The sequence below is a fragment of the Caenorhabditis remanei genome, chromosome V (genome assembly GCF_010183535.1).
Source record: "Caenorhabditis remanei strain PX506 chromosome V, whole genome shotgun sequence".
Taxonomy (NCBI): Eukaryota; Metazoa; Nematoda; class Chromadorea; order Rhabditida; family Rhabditidae; genus Caenorhabditis; species Caenorhabditis remanei.
Genome location: NC_071332.1, coordinates 10,217,644 through 10,238,281, shown reverse-complemented (window position 1 = coordinate 10,238,281; position 20,638 = coordinate 10,217,644). Strand labels below are relative to the sequence as shown.

At 38.4% G+C, this 20,638-nt stretch overlaps 7 protein-coding genes across 7 annotated transcripts; 2 read left to right on the top strand and 5 right to left on the bottom strand.

Moving 5' to 3' along the window:
- Nucleotides 1-265: 265 nt before the first annotated feature.
- GCK72_018742 (uncharacterized protein) lies at nucleotides 266-912 on the bottom strand (the record flags this gene model as incomplete). Its single annotated transcript, XM_003110432.2, has 5 exons — nucleotides 266-385; nucleotides 497-538; nucleotides 587-652; nucleotides 739-789; nucleotides 835-912. The coding sequence occupies 5 exons, from the start codon at nucleotides 910-912 to the stop codon at nucleotides 266-268; spliced, it is 357 nt and encodes a 118-aa protein (XP_003110480.1).
- Nucleotides 913-2,319: 1,407 nt separating this feature from the next.
- GCK72_018741 (uncharacterized protein) lies at nucleotides 2,320-3,371 on the top strand (the record flags this gene model as incomplete). The annotated part of the gene is made up of 3 exons (XM_053732719.1): nucleotides 2,320-2,484; nucleotides 2,566-3,085; nucleotides 3,145-3,371. The coding sequence occupies 3 exons, from the start codon at nucleotides 2,320-2,322 to the stop codon at nucleotides 3,369-3,371; spliced, it is 912 nt and encodes a 303-aa protein (XP_053581632.1).
- A 237-nt stretch (nucleotides 3,372-3,608) lies between these two features.
- Nucleotides 3,609-5,908, bottom strand: GCK72_018740 (uncharacterized protein; the record flags this gene model as incomplete). Its single annotated transcript, XM_053732718.1, has 12 exons — nucleotides 3,609-3,719; nucleotides 3,767-4,021; nucleotides 4,076-4,213; nucleotides 4,263-4,453; nucleotides 4,504-4,579; nucleotides 4,625-4,796; nucleotides 4,858-4,928; nucleotides 4,976-5,110; nucleotides 5,190-5,325; nucleotides 5,373-5,579; nucleotides 5,626-5,804; nucleotides 5,852-5,908. The coding sequence occupies 12 exons, from the start codon at nucleotides 5,906-5,908 to the stop codon at nucleotides 3,609-3,611; spliced, it is 1,728 nt and encodes a 575-aa protein (XP_053581631.1).
- A 5,835-nt stretch (nucleotides 5,909-11,743) lies between these two features.
- GCK72_018739 (uncharacterized protein) lies at nucleotides 11,744-13,364 on the bottom strand (the record flags this gene model as incomplete). The annotated part of the gene is made up of 5 exons (XM_003110625.2): nucleotides 11,744-11,990; nucleotides 12,237-12,715; nucleotides 12,762-12,865; nucleotides 12,920-13,297; nucleotides 13,346-13,364. The coding sequence occupies 5 exons, from the start codon at nucleotides 13,362-13,364 to the stop codon at nucleotides 11,744-11,746; spliced, it is 1,227 nt and encodes a 408-aa protein (XP_003110673.2).
- Nucleotides 13,365-13,715: 351 nt separating this feature from the next.
- On the top strand, nucleotides 13,716-14,372 carry GCK72_018738 (uncharacterized protein; the record flags this gene model as incomplete). Its single annotated transcript, XM_053732717.1, has 3 exons — nucleotides 13,716-13,817; nucleotides 13,864-14,127; nucleotides 14,181-14,372. The coding sequence occupies 3 exons, from the start codon at nucleotides 13,716-13,718 to the stop codon at nucleotides 14,370-14,372; spliced, it is 558 nt and encodes a 185-aa protein (XP_053581630.1).
- Nucleotides 14,373-14,777: 405 nt separating this feature from the next.
- Nucleotides 14,778-17,815, bottom strand: GCK72_018737 (uncharacterized protein; the record flags this gene model as incomplete). The annotated part of the gene is made up of 6 exons (XM_053732716.1): nucleotides 14,778-15,515; nucleotides 15,584-15,715; nucleotides 15,760-16,420; nucleotides 16,465-16,586; nucleotides 16,639-17,637; nucleotides 17,708-17,815. The coding sequence occupies 6 exons, from the start codon at nucleotides 17,813-17,815 to the stop codon at nucleotides 14,778-14,780; spliced, it is 2,760 nt and encodes a 919-aa protein (XP_053581629.1).
- An 818-nt stretch (nucleotides 17,816-18,633) lies between these two features.
- Nucleotides 18,634-20,169, bottom strand: GCK72_018736 (uncharacterized protein; the record flags this gene model as incomplete). Its single annotated transcript, XM_003110333.1, has 5 exons — nucleotides 18,634-18,858; nucleotides 18,905-19,013; nucleotides 19,060-19,271; nucleotides 19,325-19,466; nucleotides 19,964-20,169. 5 exons carry the CDS (start codon nucleotides 20,167-20,169, stop codon nucleotides 18,634-18,636), a joined length of 894 nt encoding a protein of 297 aa, XP_003110381.1.
- Between the last annotated feature and the right edge of the window lie 469 nt (nucleotides 20,170-20,638).

The following is a 20,638-nucleotide window of genomic DNA, read 5'->3' as shown; positions in this document are numbered from 1 at the left end:
ACTCTTCTGCTTTTATGATGTTTTTGAACTTTCTTTTTGAATTGTATTATGTATTATCTTTGCTTTCCCCACTCTGTACCATGTTTACTATCTTGTAGCTTATTATCTTTTCTTAGAAGAGAAGAAATATTGACAACAGATCAACCTGAACTTATCGCTGATAATAAAATTAGTTTTCTTTTTTATTCTTGTGTAATAACAATATCTTATCAGCAAAGAACTTAAAATGTTAAACGACTTTCAGAAGATCCGTTTGGATTTCGTTTTATTGATTGGCAGCTGGCTGGATGTAGCACGTCGATGTGTAGATCTTTCCAGAAGGTGTTGATTTCACGGTAGGAGTTAGTTTGTTGTGAACAACCCAACACCAAGTGACGTCTCCGTCCTGAAAACAAACATTTCAGTCTTGGAATGACATTTTGAGAAATTTGGATAATTGTTTACTGTTTTATTCTTGAATCGAAAATTCTAAAAATCAGGTATAAATTAAAATTACCGAGTAAACTCGAGCGGTGTTGACAGTGTTAACATATCCTATCTGAAGTTTGAATATTGAGTGAACTGATATTCTAGACTAACGGTTCACCTGCTTTGATATCTGTTGAGAATCGTGGACACTGTAACGTTGAACTCGTGATCGGACTATGGATTCCTGGAATCAAAACTGAAGATTAGAGATTTTCAGTACCATGACAACAGATAAATTTACTTTTTGTTATACGGATACATTTTTCTTACCTGACTGGTTACAGTAACCCCTCTCTCATCTTTCGGCCACAGTCTTTCCCACTGAAAAAGTAATAAATATTAGCTTTAAACTGAAATTACGAATACCTTCGTTCGGAGTTCAGCTACAGGAAATATTATCTTGGAAGAAGCAACTGCATCCTCTTTTTTCGATATTTGAGACATTGTGTTTGGCAGTGAAAAGTGTCTTTTCGGTCCGCTTCTCTTTTATACTTGAATGCGTCATTCTGTAGAACAAAACGTCGAGCATCTGGCCGAATATGTTGCATGTTTTTATTACGATTCTCTATTGTTTTGTATTCTCTTGTCTCTTCTTTTTTGGCATAAGAGAAAAGGGAAGATGACGTGGCAATCGAATGGAATGTGGGAACAACATAAAGGAAGGCAGACAGAATGTCCTCTAATGAGATTTGCTAGTTTGCTGTGATTCCTCTGCAAATGTCTTCTTGCCAAAAAGTCTGTTTAGACCAGACTATCCGAATCGAGACGTTGAGAACGGACGACGACGACAGAGATAACGGGAACATATAATTAGTGATATGTATCTGACCGTATATGGGGATACCAGTAGTTAATGAACTAGTTTTTATGGTTCTAACGAAGAAAACAGAGAAGAAAAAGAAAAATGATAGGTTTTGATAAAATTGATATGATAAGAGAGATATATAGTGATATGGAAACATCAAACTGGAAATTTTTAACACTGAAAATTATCGAAGCTAGGAAATTTCGAATCAGGAGATCGGGTCATCAGATCGAGCTTCGAGTTTTAGAATTCAATAACATCATCTTCGCGGGTTTAGAGAAAATTTAGGCGGGTGTGTGAAGAGCAGAAAACAATTGAACATGAGAAAGCAACTTGAAGACACTTAAGCTAATGTGGAATCTCGCAGGGAGTAAACAGAGCTGCTGAGTTTTCTGATGATGAATCTGTAACAAAAAGCTGATATAGTTAAACTGCTGCGTGCGCCACTTGAAGCTTGCTAGGTATTAGAAATACTCGATCAAATTAAAGAAGAACTGACCCACGAACTCCAAAAGTTTCCGACAAAATCAAAAACTTCTGAAAACGAAAACGATACCTTAGAACAATGAAACCACTGTATTAGTATTGAAAGGTCAATCATTCGAAAAAAACTTGAATTGAGCTCTGATTTGTTCCTATTCAATTATAAACTTTTAACTGTAATAATGATTAAGTGATAATCAGCTCGTAATTCATTCATCGTCCTCATTACCTATTACTCGTATTCTCCCCTTCTCCGTTCGACGCTTCTTCACCCCACTTCTTCTGCGCAATGTTTATTCCAAAATCGGGTCAGATAAGGAGAGTAAGAGTAAGAGAGACGAACGTCAATTGATGGAAAGTTGACAAAAACTGATGAAAGTGAATTGTTATCAAGAAAGTTGTGTATGACGGTGGGAGGCGGTGGCGTCTGCGCAGGCTATACCAGTAATGCTGGGCGGTACGCTCAAAAGCATTCGAGTATAAAAGGGAATGTCTTCAGCTAGAGAACCATCATCACTTGATCCAATCCAGATCAGGGAGATCCAAAGGCAACCGGTCGAATCATGGACTCTTCAGATGGTCGTACCAAGGCCTACAAATTTGTAGCTTATGCTGCTGTCTCATTCTCAATTGTTGCCGTCCTTTCGGTGGTGCTCACACTACCAATGGTCTACAACTATGTGTCCCATGTTCGCCAACAAATGAACCATGAGCTCTCCTTCTGCAAGGTAATATTTTCTCCGTTTCTTTCTTTGTATCTCCCATTCCAACCTGCTCTTCTTACCTTTCCTTATCCTGTTTTTTTCTAGGGCTCCGCCAAGGACATCTTTGCGGAAGTCAACTTCATGAAGACGCACTCTGGACCAGCTGCTCCAGGAAACCGTACCGCCCGTCAATCTGGATACGGACAGCCAGAAGTGAACCCATCCGCCAACCTTCAATGTGAGGGATGCTGCCTTCCAGGTCCACCAGGACCAGCTGGACAACCAGGAAAGCCAGGAAAGCCAGGACGTCCAGGAGCACCAGGACAACCAGGAATCCCAGGAAAACCACCAACTGCCCCATGTGAGCCAACAACCCCACCACCATGCAAGCCATGCCCACAAGGACCACCCGGACCACCAGGACCACCAGGAGCACCAGGAGACCCAGGAGAGGCTGGAACCCCAGGACGCCCAGGAACCGATGCCACTCCAGGACTTCCAGGACCACGTGGACCACCAGGACCACCAGGAGAGGCCGGACAACCAGGACCACAAGGAGACCCAGGAGCACCAGCTCAATCCGAGCCACTTACCCCAGGAGCACCAGGAGAGCCAGGAGATGCTGGTAAGTTTTCATAAAATGTTTCATTTAAGCATTCCGTTACAATCATCCTCTTTTTTCAGGACCAGCCGGACCCCCAGGACCACCAGGAGCACCAGGAAACGACGGACCAGCTGGACCACCAGGACCAAAGGGAGCTCCAGGACCAGACGGACCACCAGGAGTCGACGGACAAGCTGGACCACCAGGACCACCAGGACAAGCTGGAACTCCAGGAGAGAAGGGAATCTGTCCAAAGTATTGCGCTCTCGACGGAGGAGTCTTCTTCGAGGACGGAACTCGCCGCTAAACGGTGTCTTTTTCTCATTAATTGTGCAATTTTCGTTTATTTATTTATCTTTTCACATGATTTGGTTATTGAAAAAGAAATAAATTTTTCAACAAAAACAATATTTTATGAACACAGAAAACCAAATCAAAGAAAGCTAATCATTCCAAAGGTAACAACAATCAGTGCAAGAGTAAGCGGAAGGATGAGAATGAGAAACAACTTTTTATGCCGTCCATCAATGCTCTGAAAAAAATATTATTTATTTTCCACTAATTCTTCATCAACCATTGGAAGCTTATCACATCTCGGAACTGTAGCTGCTCTGGACACACAACTTTTCGTTACCCAAGTACTTCTCTGCTTGAGCTGGAAGTAAAGTTTTATAATTGCTTTCAAGATTCGATTTGTCTTACGATTTTTGCCACTTTCTCAAACTTGCTAGTGCCCTGTCTTATCCCAAAATTCTTCCAACCTTGATTCAGTAAGATTCTTGGATCATCTTTACATGGCAGTGTCTTCTCCAAGAAGTGCATTCTTTGTTTGATTACATACACAATCGATTCGTATTTTTCTGAATCCTGACAACCCAGAAACTTGCTTTTTCGAAGTTTCTTCAGTTCCATTCCTTTCACGTTACAGTAAATGAATGGAGGATGCATTTTTGTGATCTGAAAGTTTAAGAGATCGAAACTTTTATGGCGCAGTCCTTCTGTTCATCGTACTTCCTTGAAAATCGGAACTTTGTTCGAAAGCTCTAATCTATTATCGGCTTTGAATAATAACATTTTTCTCCTCGTCTCTTCTTTCCATCTTCTTTGATTGTAATGTTTCTCTGATGCTGTTTGCGAGATGTATCTTGTCTGAATACGAACAAAACAAGATAGAATCTACATCAGCAAAGATGTATACCGTATCCCCAATAAGAGCCATTCGATGTTCCAATTTCTTGTCTGTATATTTCCAATCGAGTTCCCAATCCAACGGAGTATCAGTTGCTGCAGATGCACCACTGTCACTTGAATATCCACTGACAGCAACTATTGATGGCGCTTTTTTCGAAACACGTGGAAGTGTCAATTGTAGCTCTTCGTTTTCGTTGTCTGCAAATTTTGTTGAAAGTTAAGTTTCAAAAAATTATATAACCACTAACAACTGACAACTGAAGTCACGGGGAAGTTTGTGTATCGACTCTTACGAATACGAATCAGAGGAGTCAAGCAGACTGACTGAAATGAATTGTTTTGTTTAAAAAATCTCGTTTTCTATTTCACCTTCTGGATAACCTCATCCTCTTTCGCTCGATCCACTCTGAAAGATCTGATAACTTTGCAAAAATGAGCAGAAAATGCGAGATGAGAAGAGAAATAGTTGAATTCGCTGAAGAGATCTTGATTTCCACGTCTCCGATATGGCATTTTGTGATGACGATTCACGATTTGAGAACTGAAAACTTGACTATGAATATGAGACACTCAGTTCCAACCTGAGATGATCTCTAGTAAACTTCAACATAATTGGATTCTGAAAACACTTTTTTCGATCTTTTATGTAGTCTTGATTGTGTTTCTTGAATCTCTGAAATCATGATATTTGAGACACGACTGTTACGCAAAAGTACAAACCTCAATGCGTGCTCTTGTTTCTTTTTGATGATTTTGCAGATTGAATTTGATGGTTGACATCATTGTATTCATCATGGTCCTTGCCTGATCTTTCTTCGAAACAATCAGTTGAGCAAAGTATGGTTGAGAGTTCTTCTGTAAGTTGCTTCCTCAAGTTGCGAGAATTAAAGTTTATATAATTTGTTGGCATCTTTTCTTGATTCCTTATTCTCACCTGTAACTTGAATACCATTTTCCTTGCTGCACCTAACATTCTTTTTCCGTAATTCGAGTATTCCGGTCGCCATCTGCCACGTAAACGTATCTTTTCTCTTCTTCGACGAACTTCAAAATTTGCACATACTGCTAATCTATAATTTCATTAATCTCATTCAATCACCCAACAGCAACTACCAACCCAGCTAGTTTGTATTCTTCTAAAGCTCTCTTCTTTCGAAACGTATTCTTCATGTTCGAATAGTGGGCGGCTCGACGATAGATATCGTATTTGGTGAGGTCATCCAAGAAGTTATAAGTCTTGTACAAATAATGAGGTTTTTTCAAAATAAGAGGATCAGGTGGGGCGTAGATTGTTGATGAGTAACGGATTGGCATCCCCACTTTGCTGAAAATATTATTTTGAAACTCTCGAAACAAAAAAGGAAACGAACTGTGCTTTATTATCCATAATATCTCCAAGTAAGTCCGTTTTCACAAAATTTTCATGTTTTCCTCCTACTTTTTTCATCTTCATTGCATATGCTTTATCTGCTGAAATTGTCGGTTGCCTCTTCGAAATCATCAGGCTCTTGAACACTTCTCGAAACTGTCGATTTGGAACTCGACGAATCTGAAAGTTTGGGTGTTTCAATGGAACATCAATGAAGATTTTCTCACTTTTTTCCCATTCTTGCCTATTCCTTTTCTGATATTTTTACAAGAGACTTCTTTCATTGTTCCTTTCTTTCGTGGATTTTTCTTCTACAGAGAATTGAATGTAAACCTAATATTTTAATAGAGAAACCCACTACTGTTGACTTCTTTTTTGACTTCATCGTAGATTATTTTTCATAAGAATGAGCAATTTCCCCGTTAGAAAAGAATCGATGATGTGGATTGAACGTGAAGGAAACTAGATTCTCGCAATTTGCATTTTTCAGAAACTTTTGAGTTTCTCAAATTTTGAATACTGTATTCTGTTAGTCTTCCATCCCGTTTCTGTTACCTTCTCTCATCTACTTCTCTCTTTTTTACCCAGAAGAATGTTTATCTGAAATACTTTGCTTGCTTTCTGTTTCTGTAAACCAAACAAATTCTGTCTCTTTCCCATCAACAATCCTCTAAACATTTCTCAATTTGTTCTGATTGAATTCCAATCCCCCTCTTCTTCCTCCTCTCTATCCGTTATCCAATAAAAATAATCTAAACAAAACTCCAGAATTGATGGACCATTTCGTAATAAGGTAAACGAATGAAAGAAAGAGAAAGATGAGATAATATTTTACGGGTTGCGGAAGACGTGAAGGTAGTCTGAAGACGGTGTCCCGAAAAGCGGCCATTCGGTCGATTGCGCACACACAGACGAGCGATTTTTATCGTTTCGCTCTCATCCCAAGGTTATGACCGCCTTTCTTGGCCTTCTCATCTCTTTTCGGTGTGCTATTCAGATGATGGGCCGCCCGTCTCCCGTCCGTCCGGTCGGCGTTGAACGAGGTGCCAAAACTGTTTGTCATGTGAACAAATGAACGGTGATGGGATATGTCGAAGTGAAGTCATCTCCCTCTTCGGTATTCAAGGACGGGGTCCCAATTTTTTGATGGATGGGTTTCGGTTGGACACAAATAGATGAATTGGGAGATTGCAAAAGGAAAGTTATGGGTACAAGGTTGCATCTTTTCTTGACTGATTGACTCAATTGGTCTTCTTGTTTGGTAGTTGTGTACTGCCTTTGGACCACAATTTGTTATGAATAAACAAGTAGGTAAAGTTTTAATAAATTGTTTTTCTGTCTTCTTTTTTATAGGCTTCTCAGGTTTCCAAAAAAAATAAACTAGCTTGAAAACAATATCTCAAACTTTCTAAAATCAAGAGAAAGCAAATATCCTGACTACACAATGCTCTAGTAGATATATCAGCAAATCTCAGTCGAAACATATGAGCTAAAGTCCCTGCCAAATTTCGATATTTGCTAGTTTTTAAGAAGATAATATCGGGAAAGCTGTATTCATGAATTTTTTGTTTTTACCTCATTCGCCGAATACCACAATATTAGCTCAATTTTCACTAGACAAGTCTACCGTTTTTATTCGAAAGAACACTAAAATGAGTCATTTTTCACTTCTGAAAATATACAGAGACACCCAAATCGTTTGAATTATTTGTATTTTGATGTCAACCATATCCAGGTTCTACCTCCCTATTTCCTCATTATCTCTTTCAGTCACTTTTCGAATTTCCCGCATTCAAACCGCTTCGGATCTAATCCCTCAGAACGAGGACATGTATTCTTTTTCTCTCCTAGAACTCACCTTCAACATCATTCGATATCTCCATCTTCTTCTCATTCTGATTCCATCTTTTCCAAGAAAACCGAAAACTTTTTGGAGGGGAAAAGAGAGGAAAACAAGGAAAATAGAGAGAGGACATTGCACTTTTCGATAGCATCTTGTCGATTCTCGACAGAAGATTCCCGTTTTCTTGTCATCCGTTTTTGCATGAACATTCCATTCCGCAATGTCAGTCAGTGACCGTGAAATGGAAAAGAAAACGAAAAGAAAAAGTAATTCGGATGAAGAGAGAGTGTGTAACAGTAATATTAAACTATTTCTCTCATGTACTAGCAAGATATTTCTAACCTATACAATGTACTTTGACCGTTCCGAAAGTTATTTTCCTTCTCTGTTCTTTTTATTTCAAATTATAAACTGATTGCAATCGAGAATTCTAACTCAACTCAACGGTATTCGATGACCTTCTTGATTAGGTCCGATATATCCTGAATTGCGACATTTAAAAGGATAGGGTACTTGTTGAGGAATGGGACAAGACATTGTGGTCTAAATGGAGAAACGATAAATCTTTGAGATTAGATCACTGTCAAAGTTGCAGGTTGGGACCGACCGACACGGAATTTTGGGCAATATCTAGATAAGAATCTTTCCAGTTTTTGAGTTGATTTCGAATTTTGTTTTGAGTTTAATTTGATGAATTTGAGAGAATCAGAAAGTTTCTAGCCACGTCATGGACAGGTTACGGTGGAGGAGATGGAACGATAGAGAATCGGTGAATGACTTCTGGAATTCGAAGAATCAAAAGATGCGGAGACGTGCCTGATCGGGGAAAATTGAGGAAGGGATTCTCTCGAATACTGATATGAAACCAATGAGAACAATGAAACTTTATGAAAAGGCTTGGGTAATAGCTGAGCTGCAAATCGTCAGAAACAAAGCTAAGGGAAATTTTGAAAATATTTGCAACAAAATATGAAACCCAAATTTGAGAAATTCACAGAGAAAAAGCGCATCGAATGATTTCGTAAGCATCTTTACTCTCCATACACGTCCCTAATTGTCCCAAAATGACTTTTTTCAAAAAAAGGAACCATCTTTTTCTTTTCGAGTGGTGTTCCATTGCACACTCGACCGGTCATTACCAGACAGACTTTCCAAACAAACTACCTCTTTTCCTCTTCCAAATGCCGACTATTTGCGGCTCCACTTTCAATAGGTCAGTGTCACGCAGACAGTAGTTCACTCTTCCAATTGAAAGGTGCATTGTTATACTCTTTCCCCTTCTCCCTCCATACATTTTTAATTACAAACCACCTCTTCATTCGTTCACTCTTTCATTCTACACCTCAATTTCCCGGAAAGATTTCATTCGGTTTCGAACCTGAACTGTTCTTGTAGGCGGATTTGGAACACAACTAACTGTGTTTAGTTCTTCTTTTTCTCGTCTCAGAATCGGATTAAACCACTGGAGTGAATCAAACACTATTTTTCGAGAAACTTCTCATGACTATCTCCAGCCTGGAGTTCCTATATTTTCCCTTTTCTAGCTTCGGTAATCAACTCTCGAGTATCTTTCGTCTCCTCCAAAGAGATTCCAATCTTTTGTAACCTTCATTTGACACGTAATAAATATTCAAAAAACACAAAAGACAATTTATAATGGTTTTCTTTTCTCTTCCATTTTTCTTTCCAATCTCTTTGTAAATGGAAGTGTGCAAATATTTGAGGAACGAGAGGGGGACCGTACCTATACGGAACCAATACGATGGATGGATGCGGTCACTTCCGCCACTTACCAGGTCATCGACTTTCTCACTTTTACTATACGAGTTCCTTTCTTTTTTCGTACTTGTACAATCTATTAACAAATCAAATTAGTCTCTTTTACTTTCGAAATTTTCTTTCTCTCTATTACATTTTTCTTCATCATTCCCTCCACAACAACATCTAAAGTGATTGAAACTTAAACCGGTTCTCATAAATGTAAATGAACGACTGAACATAATTTGGTCGCATGACTTTTTGAATTTAGGATTGAAAAATGCTGAACTTTTTAGAATTCTTGAATATGATTTTTTTAGATAACATCGAATAAACATCGAATCTCGTCTTGACTAACTGAATTAACAGGGACGAGAAACACGTTTTAGGCTCCTAAAAGCTTTGGTTTACAGGTGCTTGTTTAGGGGCAATTAGACCTGATTTCTCTGGATTCAGGAGGAATCGGGATTAAAGAGAAAGGCAATTGAGGAGATACGTCTATGATAACGGACACATCTTGTACTATTCCAAAAAGAACTGACATTGTTTAAAAACTGTGGAGTACTTCGAGTCATAAAATGTGTCATTGTGGGGTCGTAGTCAAGTTTCTTGTCTTTACCAGGGTGCAGAATATATAAATGAAAACCAAAGGCCTCATATTTAGCTTCAGTTAGACAGCATTCCCGAAGATCCACGAATTCCAGACATTCCACAGACATCAACATTATGAACTTCTAATCCGGAAACCATTAGTAGCAATCTCTGTCTCTATGATCCGACGATGACGTCGATCCACTGAAGTCTACATATCATCTTTAACTTCTTCTTCTTCTTCTTTATCCTTTCAATTTCAACCTTTTTCCAATCTAGCCCGTCTCATCTTGCGCCTGTCACTTGTACCTTTCGCTTATCATTTGAGGGGGAGGTCGTTGTCTTTTTCGCAACTAGTTTCGTCTACTTTATCTTCTTTTTCTTCTTCACCCTTATTTGTACTGTTTCAAGTTATCACAGATCACCAATCTTCTCGAATCATCTCGATCTTTCTCTATATCTTTCCGTTTATAAAGTGCAACATTTGTTCAAAGTTCAGTACATAGCTAGAGACCAAACCGTCTCTTTCATAATTCTTTTTCTCTTTTCTTCTTCTTTTTCTTCTGGATGAATCAGAACTTTGTGGAGGAGGTGTGTCTCTCTGTCTCTCTGGGCATCATCATGTGGGCGTGGCCTCGAGTACCAAGGACACCTCCTCCGACGGAATAAAGGAGAGATGGAGACCTCTCCGAGAGGCGTCATTCATTCCTCCGCTCCTCTCGATCGGTGGTTGACCCGATCTTCCGACACTTCTCTTGGATCCCAATTATTTTTCATCTTTTACCTCGTTTTCGCGCATTCTCTCTCTCGTTCCCTCCATTTAATCTCCTTTCTCTTATTTTCTTTTCTTGATTAATTGTTTAAAGTTCATTTTGATTTCAGCTCTGTCGGCTAAGGATGTTGGTTTCATCTGAAAGATTGTGCTAAAAGCAACGACTGGATCCCAAATGCCCGTGTGGATCCCGAAGAAGCTTGATGCCGTTCTGATAAAGGTTAGTGTTGGGAGATACGTTTTAGTTAGTCTTTTTTTTAATTCGAACACTCCACTTTTACATACAATCACTTAAAATTCTGATCTAATTCGCAGTCTCAGTTTTGAAATTTTGACGAATAGCTCGTTTTTGAATGTTGTTTTAATTCGTTTCCTGAATATTTTCCCAAAATACATTCATAATTTTCCAGAAAACCATGCCAGACGTCGTCAATACGATTGGGCCCTCGTCTTCGAATCAATCTGGATAACGTGGAAATGCCCGTTCCTGTCATCTTTATGTTTTGAGACGAGTATCGTGTTTTCGACATGTCTAACCGATATGTCCTACTTGGAAGTAATCTAAATCTGCACACGTCAGCAATTTCTGTGATAAGAGAACCTATATAATCATATCCCCACACATCAAGAGAGAATTTATTGCCACATATCTATCTATATACATATAATTCCATTAACAGTTTCCTACTTCTTCATTTTTCTTACTAACTCCATTGAGAATACATTCACACACTGTGATTTTTTGAAATACTAACAATATTGGTTCCGCGTATTTTTGGAAAAAGAAAAAAGATTAAAACCTACAAAAAAAGCATACAGCTTTTGAAAGTCCTAAAAGAAATTCCCCCATATATTCATTCACCAATTGTGCCTTATTGTGTTGAAAATTGAGTATATTTTTGTCAATAAATTAATCATTATACAATCACAGAAGCGTGTTCAAAAGAATGTTACATATTACAGAGACATGCGGAATAGAGCAAGGATTACAAAAAGAATGAGACCAAAATGAAAATACAAAGAGAGTACTGGGGAACCTTGGAAAACAGAAGGATTGGTATAGTTTTAAATATCTAATGAATTTCGAACTTTACTTTTCACAGACTAACTATACTAAAAAGCTATGAAAGGCAATAACAATGAACAGCAATAAATTTATCGATAATTTCTATTCTTCAACACTGCCGACTTTTCAGTATATACAATCTCCGGATAAACATATGGAAACTTCTTGCTGTGTTTGATATTGAATTTGTGAAATGAGTTTACAAAGAACAACGGACGATGCCACTTCATAAACTTCGTCTCTACTTCGGTTTTCAACGTGTTGCCATATGTTCCGAGGACAAGGAAGTCAAAATGTTCAAGATCTTCCGGTTTCAAATTTTCCGTCTTGTTGTATCTGTAATTAATTTGGTATTTTCGAAGGATTATTTGTAGGAATGGGATAGAATTCTACAGAGTACGGGTCGACTATTCAAGAAGGGGGGAGAAATACTTAATTACTATTCAGTTTCTTCATGAATCGAGAATCACAGTTCTCAAGAAGGAGGAGGATTAGCAGAGTCTGGTAAGGACAATAGGTTAAATGGTGGAAGTGGGGACACCTCGTTTACATTAATTATTGTGAGAACCACCGAAAACTCACGTCCAGGCATCGTAAGAATGAAGGAAGCGATTAACTCCAGTTTGTGCACATGCATTATCAATATATACTGTAACTGGCTTTCTGGCATCAAATCGATGTTGGAATTGAAGATAATTGAGAGCATCGAACCCTGGATAGTTCTTCGATGCCACCAAAAGGAACATTGCAGTGCAGAGGATATTGGCGAAAAGATGCATAACGACTCCAAAATAAAGTATTGTACGGAATAAGGATTTCCATTTATTGATGAACATTCTCGCACAGAAAACTGCAGCGGCTAGCGAGAAAATCGGGAGAACGTAGATAATGAAACGGAGCTCCTTGTGTGGAAGGAAACTATACAGAAACACGAAGACGACGCTCGGGAATAGAACTTGTGGAATACGGCGATCAACGAGGCATCCGAGAGGGATAAGAGCTAGAGAAGTAAGAAGACATCGAGGAAGTGCCGAATAGAAGTACCACAGGAAATGTTGAGTCTGTAAATTATTTCGTTAGAATTTAAAATCAGAAAAGCTATCTTACTCCATATTCATGGCTTCGATTTTCAACGACATTGAAGAACATCACTTCACCTTCCGGCCAAACTGGTCGCCCCCAGAAATAGGAATCAATCGGGATGGATATAGCTGAAAATGTTATTTTTAAGAATATGATACTGTTATCCAACGATGAACACTCACCTAAACAGGCAGAAGCTACCCGAACACCAATTGCAATGGCTCCATCGAATCCGAAAGTTTTTAACTTGCCGAGAATCATGTAACCAAGGAAAAGAGGTCCGAAAAGAAGAAGAAGTTCACAACGGAACAGAATAACACAGGCAGTCGCATATCGAACTGCACTCTCATATCTTCCATCAAATATTCTTTCATAAACAATCATGACTAAGACAAGAGCAAACGAATTGGGTAGTGGACGAGACATGTAGAAGATGTAATGGAATTGAGTACATGTAATAATCCGTAGAAACATCGCTGTATCTCTTCCAAAACAACGACTGACAGATCGAGCGAAATAGAGAAATGCCATTGTATTCATCAGTCCAAGAGTGGAACGAACTGAAATATATTGAAGATTAACTTGAAACAAGGAAAACTTGAACTGACTGAGAAGTAGCTGCCACATTTTTGGAATAGCCCAGAATCTGAATATAAAAGACATCGGAGAGGAGAGAGCAGCCAGGAAGATCGGACCGAGGAACGTTCGTGGCACGACTCCAGGGAATTGTGAATGATCATACTGAAACAATATACATATTGTATGATTAAAACATCAACTTCTTTTTTTCCTGCTGTACGCTGATCAACAACGTCTTTTCTATCATTTATACGAATGCCAAAAGATCAAAACTATTACTAATTGGCACGTCAATTTAGTTTCCGACAGCCTTGAAATACTTCACAAAACGTTGTTTTACGTTGTCTGCAGTATAAATAGTTACTATCAGTCGCCTAAACAAACTGTGCAATTACAAAAATGTTGTTTCTACTTCTACTACTCTTCGTCACTAGCACAACAGCAGTAACTGATCCACAATGCGAATCAAAGGATTTCCTGAAAACTTTCGAATGTATCGGGGTCAGATAGGTTTCCTACTTTTCAATTATTGGATTTCTAATTGCAGGGACTATCTATCTTTGTGACCAGTGTGGATAAATATGATTTGAAAATTGAGGCAGATCGAAAAAACTTCACAGCAGCATGCAAAGAAGCATCTGACTGTTTTGCAGACACCTCCTGTCTTCATGCAGACCGTTTGAAATTATTTCTCGACACATATTGCGGTTATTCGACATTCTTAGAAACTGATTTCAAAGAGTGCAAAAACAAATTGGACGCTCGCGAAGAATCTCAATGCGAAAAGTCGTTCAAATCATTTTTCGATAATGTAAGGTTTCCTGCGAATCTTTGACTATGCCAAACAAAGTTTTCAACTTTCAGACAATGACTGAAGATGTCAAATGTGGGCAATTAGACGATTCTTTGAAATGTGTCAAGAAAGAAGTGAGCAGTGTCTGCGGTCAACGTGATGCATTGAACATTGAAAAATATCTAGTGAACATGTCAATAGGATTATCATGTGATGATGTTATGAAAATGATGGCAGAGAAGGAGAATAAAAAAGGAAAATGATGTAACTACGCCTCTTCCGTTACTTTATCCCATTGTTGAATTTTAATAAATGATTTTTTCATTAAGAATCTTACGTTGCTCAAGTTGGTCGGAAGATGAAAAAGAAGATCATGAGTTGCCTGCACATTGAATGATTCTTCAACTTTTGTACCAGGTGCCAGTATAATATGAACTAAACTGACTATTATAACTATCCATTCCGTTCCTTCCATTCTGAAAGAGAAAGTAAGCTTACATACATCCAAAAACATTTAAAAAGTAAGTTAATCTGATATAAGACAGGTTAGTGAACGCAGAAATTTGAAGAATTACTGAAAAAACTTTATTGGAAAACAATACAACAAAAATATCAACAAATTATTCTAATTCAAAAAAATCTACTCAATCTATTTACTGAAACACGATTTATTTACTCTGACTAGATATCAGATGCTCGATTCTTGTGGCTTCTTCTTTCGCATTTTCCACAACTTTTCTAGCGTTCTCTGCTTTCCGTTTCGTTTTTAGAGCATTCAATGGTTTTGTATTCGGATTAGCACAAATCGATTCATAAGATACAACTTTTGCTTCAAACTGTTCTTGACGAGTAATAATTTTCTCCAATTGCTTTTTGAGACTATCTATGAATGCTTCTTTTGATTCTGAATCAATTCTCAACCATAACTTTGCATCATGTCCTGGAACTGGGCAAGCTATAAAGTCCTTCTTGACGTCTTCATCAACTTCCCGACACACTTTCTGCAATTCCAATCCACATGTCTGAGTGACTTCATCAGCTAATCTTTTTATATCAGAAGGCGTCATATCAGAAGGCTTCATTTCTAGAATTCCTGAGAAAATTAATTTCGGAGAAAGCTGAAGTTTCTGACGAGTTGATCGAACAGAAGCCATTACTGCCGTTATCAGTTTCATCGCCTCTTCTAATTCTTCGTTTCGATGGAAAATGAAAAGAGATGGTTTGACAACATCAAATAGAATACTTCCAGGTTCCCGTGAGAAAATTCGTTCATAAAGATATTCACTGACGAAGGGCATGAAAGCATTCAGCTGAACAAGTGTTGGCTGGAGAACTCTTTGGAGTGTGGAACGTGCTTGCCTGATTCGACCGATATCATTTGACCATAGAGCTTTTTTTGTTGATTCCTGGATAAAATGTTAAAATTGTCTCAAATAACAGCATGGTTTCATGAAAATTTTAAAACGATTCTTACCAAGTAAATATCACAAATATCGGATGTGATAAACTTGTGGAGAGTAGAGAGAGCCAAATGAAGTGAAAACTTGTTCATGTGTCCATCAACAGCAGCTACCGTACTCGATAGTCTAGCCATTATCCAAACGTCCTGAAACCGATGAAGTTTCATAAGAACTCTCCGGCTCAACTCACAATAAGCCTATCTGAATCAACATCTTTTATAACTTCAGATTTTTCAGCAAGTTGATCATAGTATGCAGCCAGATTCCACAATTTGTTACAGAAATGAAGTCCATCAAGAGAAACATTTGATACATCAAGTGGAATATCAGTCGCCAGTACATCATATTTCAGCAGAGCAAATCGAAGAGCATCTGGACCACATCGAGCGATTCCTTTTGGGAACATTTTCGTCAGATCCGTCACAGCATTTTCGATTTCGTGTTGTTCTAACGCGCTTTCTTTCACTCTTTCGACCATTTTTTCATAGGAGATTCCATCGAGCACATCTACTGGATCTATGACATTTCCCAACGATTTACTCATTTTTCTTCCTTCATTATCTCGAACCAAACCATGTAGAACAACTTTCCCGAACGGTGATTCTCCATTCGATAACTTCAAATTCAATGCAATCATTCTTGCTACCCAGAATCCGGAAATATCCCATCCAGTTTCCATAACATTTAGTGAAGGAATTTGAATTTGTTCTCCTTCCAACCATCCATTCTTAACTAAAGGAACAAGCGAAGAACTGAACCACGTGTCAAGAACATCTTGATCTTGTACGAACTGATCTCCAAGTTGCTGACGAGCTTCTTTTTCATCTGCTGTTACAATCCACTTTTCTTGTCTGAAAAATAACTAACTGAACAATTTGACATCATGGTAACCAACCCTGGTATATGGTACGCTGGAATCCGGTGTCCCCACCACAGTTGCCGACTCAAACACCACGGTTCTTGGTTTTCGAACCACTCAATTAGACGATGAGATTGATATTCAGGGAATACTTCAATCTGAAACAATATTAATCATTTGTATTCTTATAAAAATTCACGTTCAACGCACCTGTCCAGTTTTAAGCGCCTCTGCTGACCGGATAAACATGTCTTTACAATCCAAAAACCATTGTTCCGTTAGTCTTGGTTCAATAACATCGCCAGTACGGGAACAGATGTTCACTTGCGCTCCTTCATGTTTAATAAGACCTTTATAGTCATCAGAGCTCGATAGCATCTCTATCACTCTTTCTCTTGCTTCAAATCTATCGATTCCTAAAATATTTTCCGCACAATTAGTCATTTTTCCATTTTCATCGATACACAAAAACTCTTCGATTTCAGAAGTTGAATTTTGAGATTTCCAACGGTTCCAAATATCAAAATCAAGTGGATCGTGTGATGGTGTAATTTTAACAGCTCCCGTTCCTTTTTCAATTGAAACAGCTGAATCAGTGATCACTAACAACTTTCTCCCAGCTGTCACAGGTGACCATACATATTTTCCGTGCAGTTTTGAATATCTGTCATCGTTCGGATGAACTGCAATTGCTACATCAGCGAATAAAGTCTCTGGGCGAGTTGTTCCAACTTCAACGAATTCGGAATCCGAATCCACTACCTTGTAGCGAATTAGATGCATTTGTCCAAACTTTATCTTTCTCTTCTTCCCATCTGCTGACGGCACACTGATGTAACTATTAGAAGGAACATCAATTCGATTCACTTCTTGTGTTGAAAGTGTTGATGATAATGTAGGACACCAATGAACCATTCTCTTGCCACGTGTAATTAACCCGTCCTTCTCCAAAATACAAAACGCTTTTGTTACAGCAGATGAAAATTTTGGGTCCAGTGTGTAGTAACTTTGATTCCAATCCAGGGAAGCACCCATCCGGCACAGCTGCTGACGAATTTCAGCAGAGCACTTCTCACTCCATGAGTGGCATTCTTGAACGAATTCTTCCCGAGACATATTTTGACGTCTTTTGCCACGTTTCGCTAGAATTTTCTCTACAACGACTTGTGTTGCGATCCCTGCATGATCGAAACCAGGAATCCATTCAGCCTAAAAGCATGAACTTATATTTGTTTCACGTTTTACAGGGATAGAAATAGTGTTATTAGAAAAGTCTTACTCTGTTTCCTTGATTTCTTTGATGCCTGCAAATTGCATCCTCTACAGCAACAGTTAAAGCATGTCCCAAATGTAGTTTTCCAGTGACGTTTGGCGGTGGGAGAACCATGCGAAACAGGCTGCCTTCAAGAACACACATTGAATGCAAATTTCAGTTGGAAATTCCTACCATTTTTTCTATAGTTAGCTGCAGCAAATTCTGAGCGTCTTTCGTAGTTTTGAGTCACTTCATCGATGTTGAAGGAACTGGAAAACGTTTTATTTTTGTATTTCAGTATTCTCACTATTTTACCTACTACTTTCACGAGTAAAAATTGCAAGAGAAGATGTAGAATGAGCTGAATATCGATGGAACAGTGCTAATCGATTTAATTTCCTCATTTAATTAATCTGAAAAACCTTATTAAGTTTGTAACGGCGTTCAGAACTGAAAGGCTACAAAAAATGCGTTGAAACGCTGCGTCTCGTACTCTCTCGCGCGTGCAGACAGAGCGCCTTCGCATTATTACATTTAATTGGAAGAGACCCCACCGATTCCGAGGAAGAAAAATTCACGGGAAAAAAATTCACGGGAAAATGGGCGGAGCCAAGCGCGCTGATTGGCTAATCAGTTGCGCAAGCTTGCTAATTAGCATTTTGCAGCCAATCAGCGCGCTTGGCTCCGCCCATTTTCCCGGGAATTTTTTTCCCGTGAATTTTTCTTCCTCGGAATCGGTGGGGTCTCAATTGGAAATTTTTTCAGATTTTCGGAGAAATCTGGTATGTTATGACTTGAATTTGTCAGTTCGAAACTTTAATAATTAGCATACGTGTATATAACAAAGTCTGTCTCTGAAAATTTTGAAAAATCATCAAAGAAAACTTTTCCATCAGGTCAAAAAGTAATTCTTTATTTACAAGTATTATGTCGCCACACTCCTAAAATGATTATTGATAAGTTCCATAATTAGAAGCCGGTGAATACACATTCTGATCGAAAACCAAGGGTGCTCCATTGGACTCTACTACGTCCATCATCTTCGACTTTTTCGCCTTTTCCAAGAAGAAGCTGTTGGTCGTGTCGATGAATTTGCATGGTCGGATACCGTTTTCAATAGCCATTTTAGCAGCTCCAATCTCTAACTTTTCTCCCAAGTTCTTTCCTCGGTGACTCTGAAATAGACAAATTTGAGTTGCGTTCCATCCTGTGAAATCTCACATCAAAAACATGCAAATGGGCAAGAGCTCCATGGGTTTCTGATGAGATGAATCCTGCCAGCTCGTCTCCTTTTCGAACACAGAGTGATGGAAATCGTCGCAGTTTTTCTCTAAAAAAAAAGTATTCCATCTAAATTTCCTCAACGTTCTTCTTACTCGACAAGTTTTGCGTTTGGAGTAACGGAAGATCCTAATATTTGAGAAACATCTTCTACAGAATCTGGAACATTGATCGAGTATCCATCAGGAAGTGATCCATCTTCATAGTGTCGATATTTGAACATTTGACTTTCATTCATTGCAAAAAAGTGAGATGATTTGTTTTGCACCTGTGCCTCAATTTTGTTTTTCTTCATGTACTTTTCAATCTGTAAAATGAATTTCCTTATCAATCTGACCACAATATTTCTTTATTGTTTACCGCTTTTGTGTAACATTTTTCTGCTACAGTTGATGGAGTTTTCGAGCCAGCAAACAGTCCATTCTCCTTGCAGAATTCATCAAATACAGCAAGGAAATCTTCCTCTCGAAATTTTCCATCGTGTGTCAGAATCTGACGATCTCTAAAAAGGTATAAAGGTCGTAAAGAGAAGAGATAAATGATACAGAAAAATGTTTTTGAAAATGGATGAGTGAAGAGATGGGAACTGGTTTTGAACATACTGTCATGGAAATGTTTGATCTTATCAACACAAAATGATCGCGAAGAAAACATTAAAGGAGAAATATGTAGTCAGCCATGAATTACCCTCGAGAATTTGGGAGAGTGCACTTGAGGGTTAGTCTGTACCCAATCGGATAGGATGGTTTTTGAAAAGTCATGTGATGATGTGAATAGTTCAAAATTTGATGGGAACCAGATAACAGTATTTAGAGAGTTTCACTTTTAAATTTTAAAAAGAAGTCAACCTAGTTGCTTGAAAATAGTTCAGAACCGATAAACATGAATACGGTATTTACATTTGCTAGTTTTCATAACCTCTTGTATCTCTACAGTATTTCACTCTAATCAGCCTCTTTCATTTCGTTCCAAATAACTTATCTCCAGAAATGAACAAACCTTTCATAGACATTCGTCATATTTGCCAACCAATAAGTTGTTCCATTCACATTTTTAGAAAATAAAGCAGTTTTTGTAGTTGGAAAAGTTCCATTAATCTCGAATTGAATCGGATGATACATGAATAATTGACGTGGCTTCCGGAAGTTCTCCACGACAGTCTTCAACGCCTTTTGAGTTGTGTACGCCTTCATGGTGGATGCCATATTGGAAGAGTTCCTGTTTCAGCTCTTCCTTTCGTTTTTATACTGTTCTCTCTATCCATCAGACTGTCTTGACTGTTGCCTACACACCCATCGCTCCGCCCATTTCGAAGTGGACATATTCTTACACGTGGGACGAAAAGATAACTGCAAATCGCACGTGTGTGGAGAGTAAAAAGAAGAGAAGAAGAGATGGAGATGCGAGAAACTAAATAATATGATAAAGAAGATCTTTGAGGATGATGTAAATTGAAAAGAAAAGAGAGGCAAATCAACGAAACGACCTTTAATTGTTTTCATGTCAAACGGGAGAAACGGTTAGAAGTTTGGTCGAATTTTAAGAAATTAGATACTAAGAAGCAAAGGTTTCACAGATTTCAAAATAATTTTAGAACCTGAAGAACGTATTCGATGGTGTTAGCACATAGAGATATCAGACAAATCATAACTGATGAAACTCAAATCAGGAATG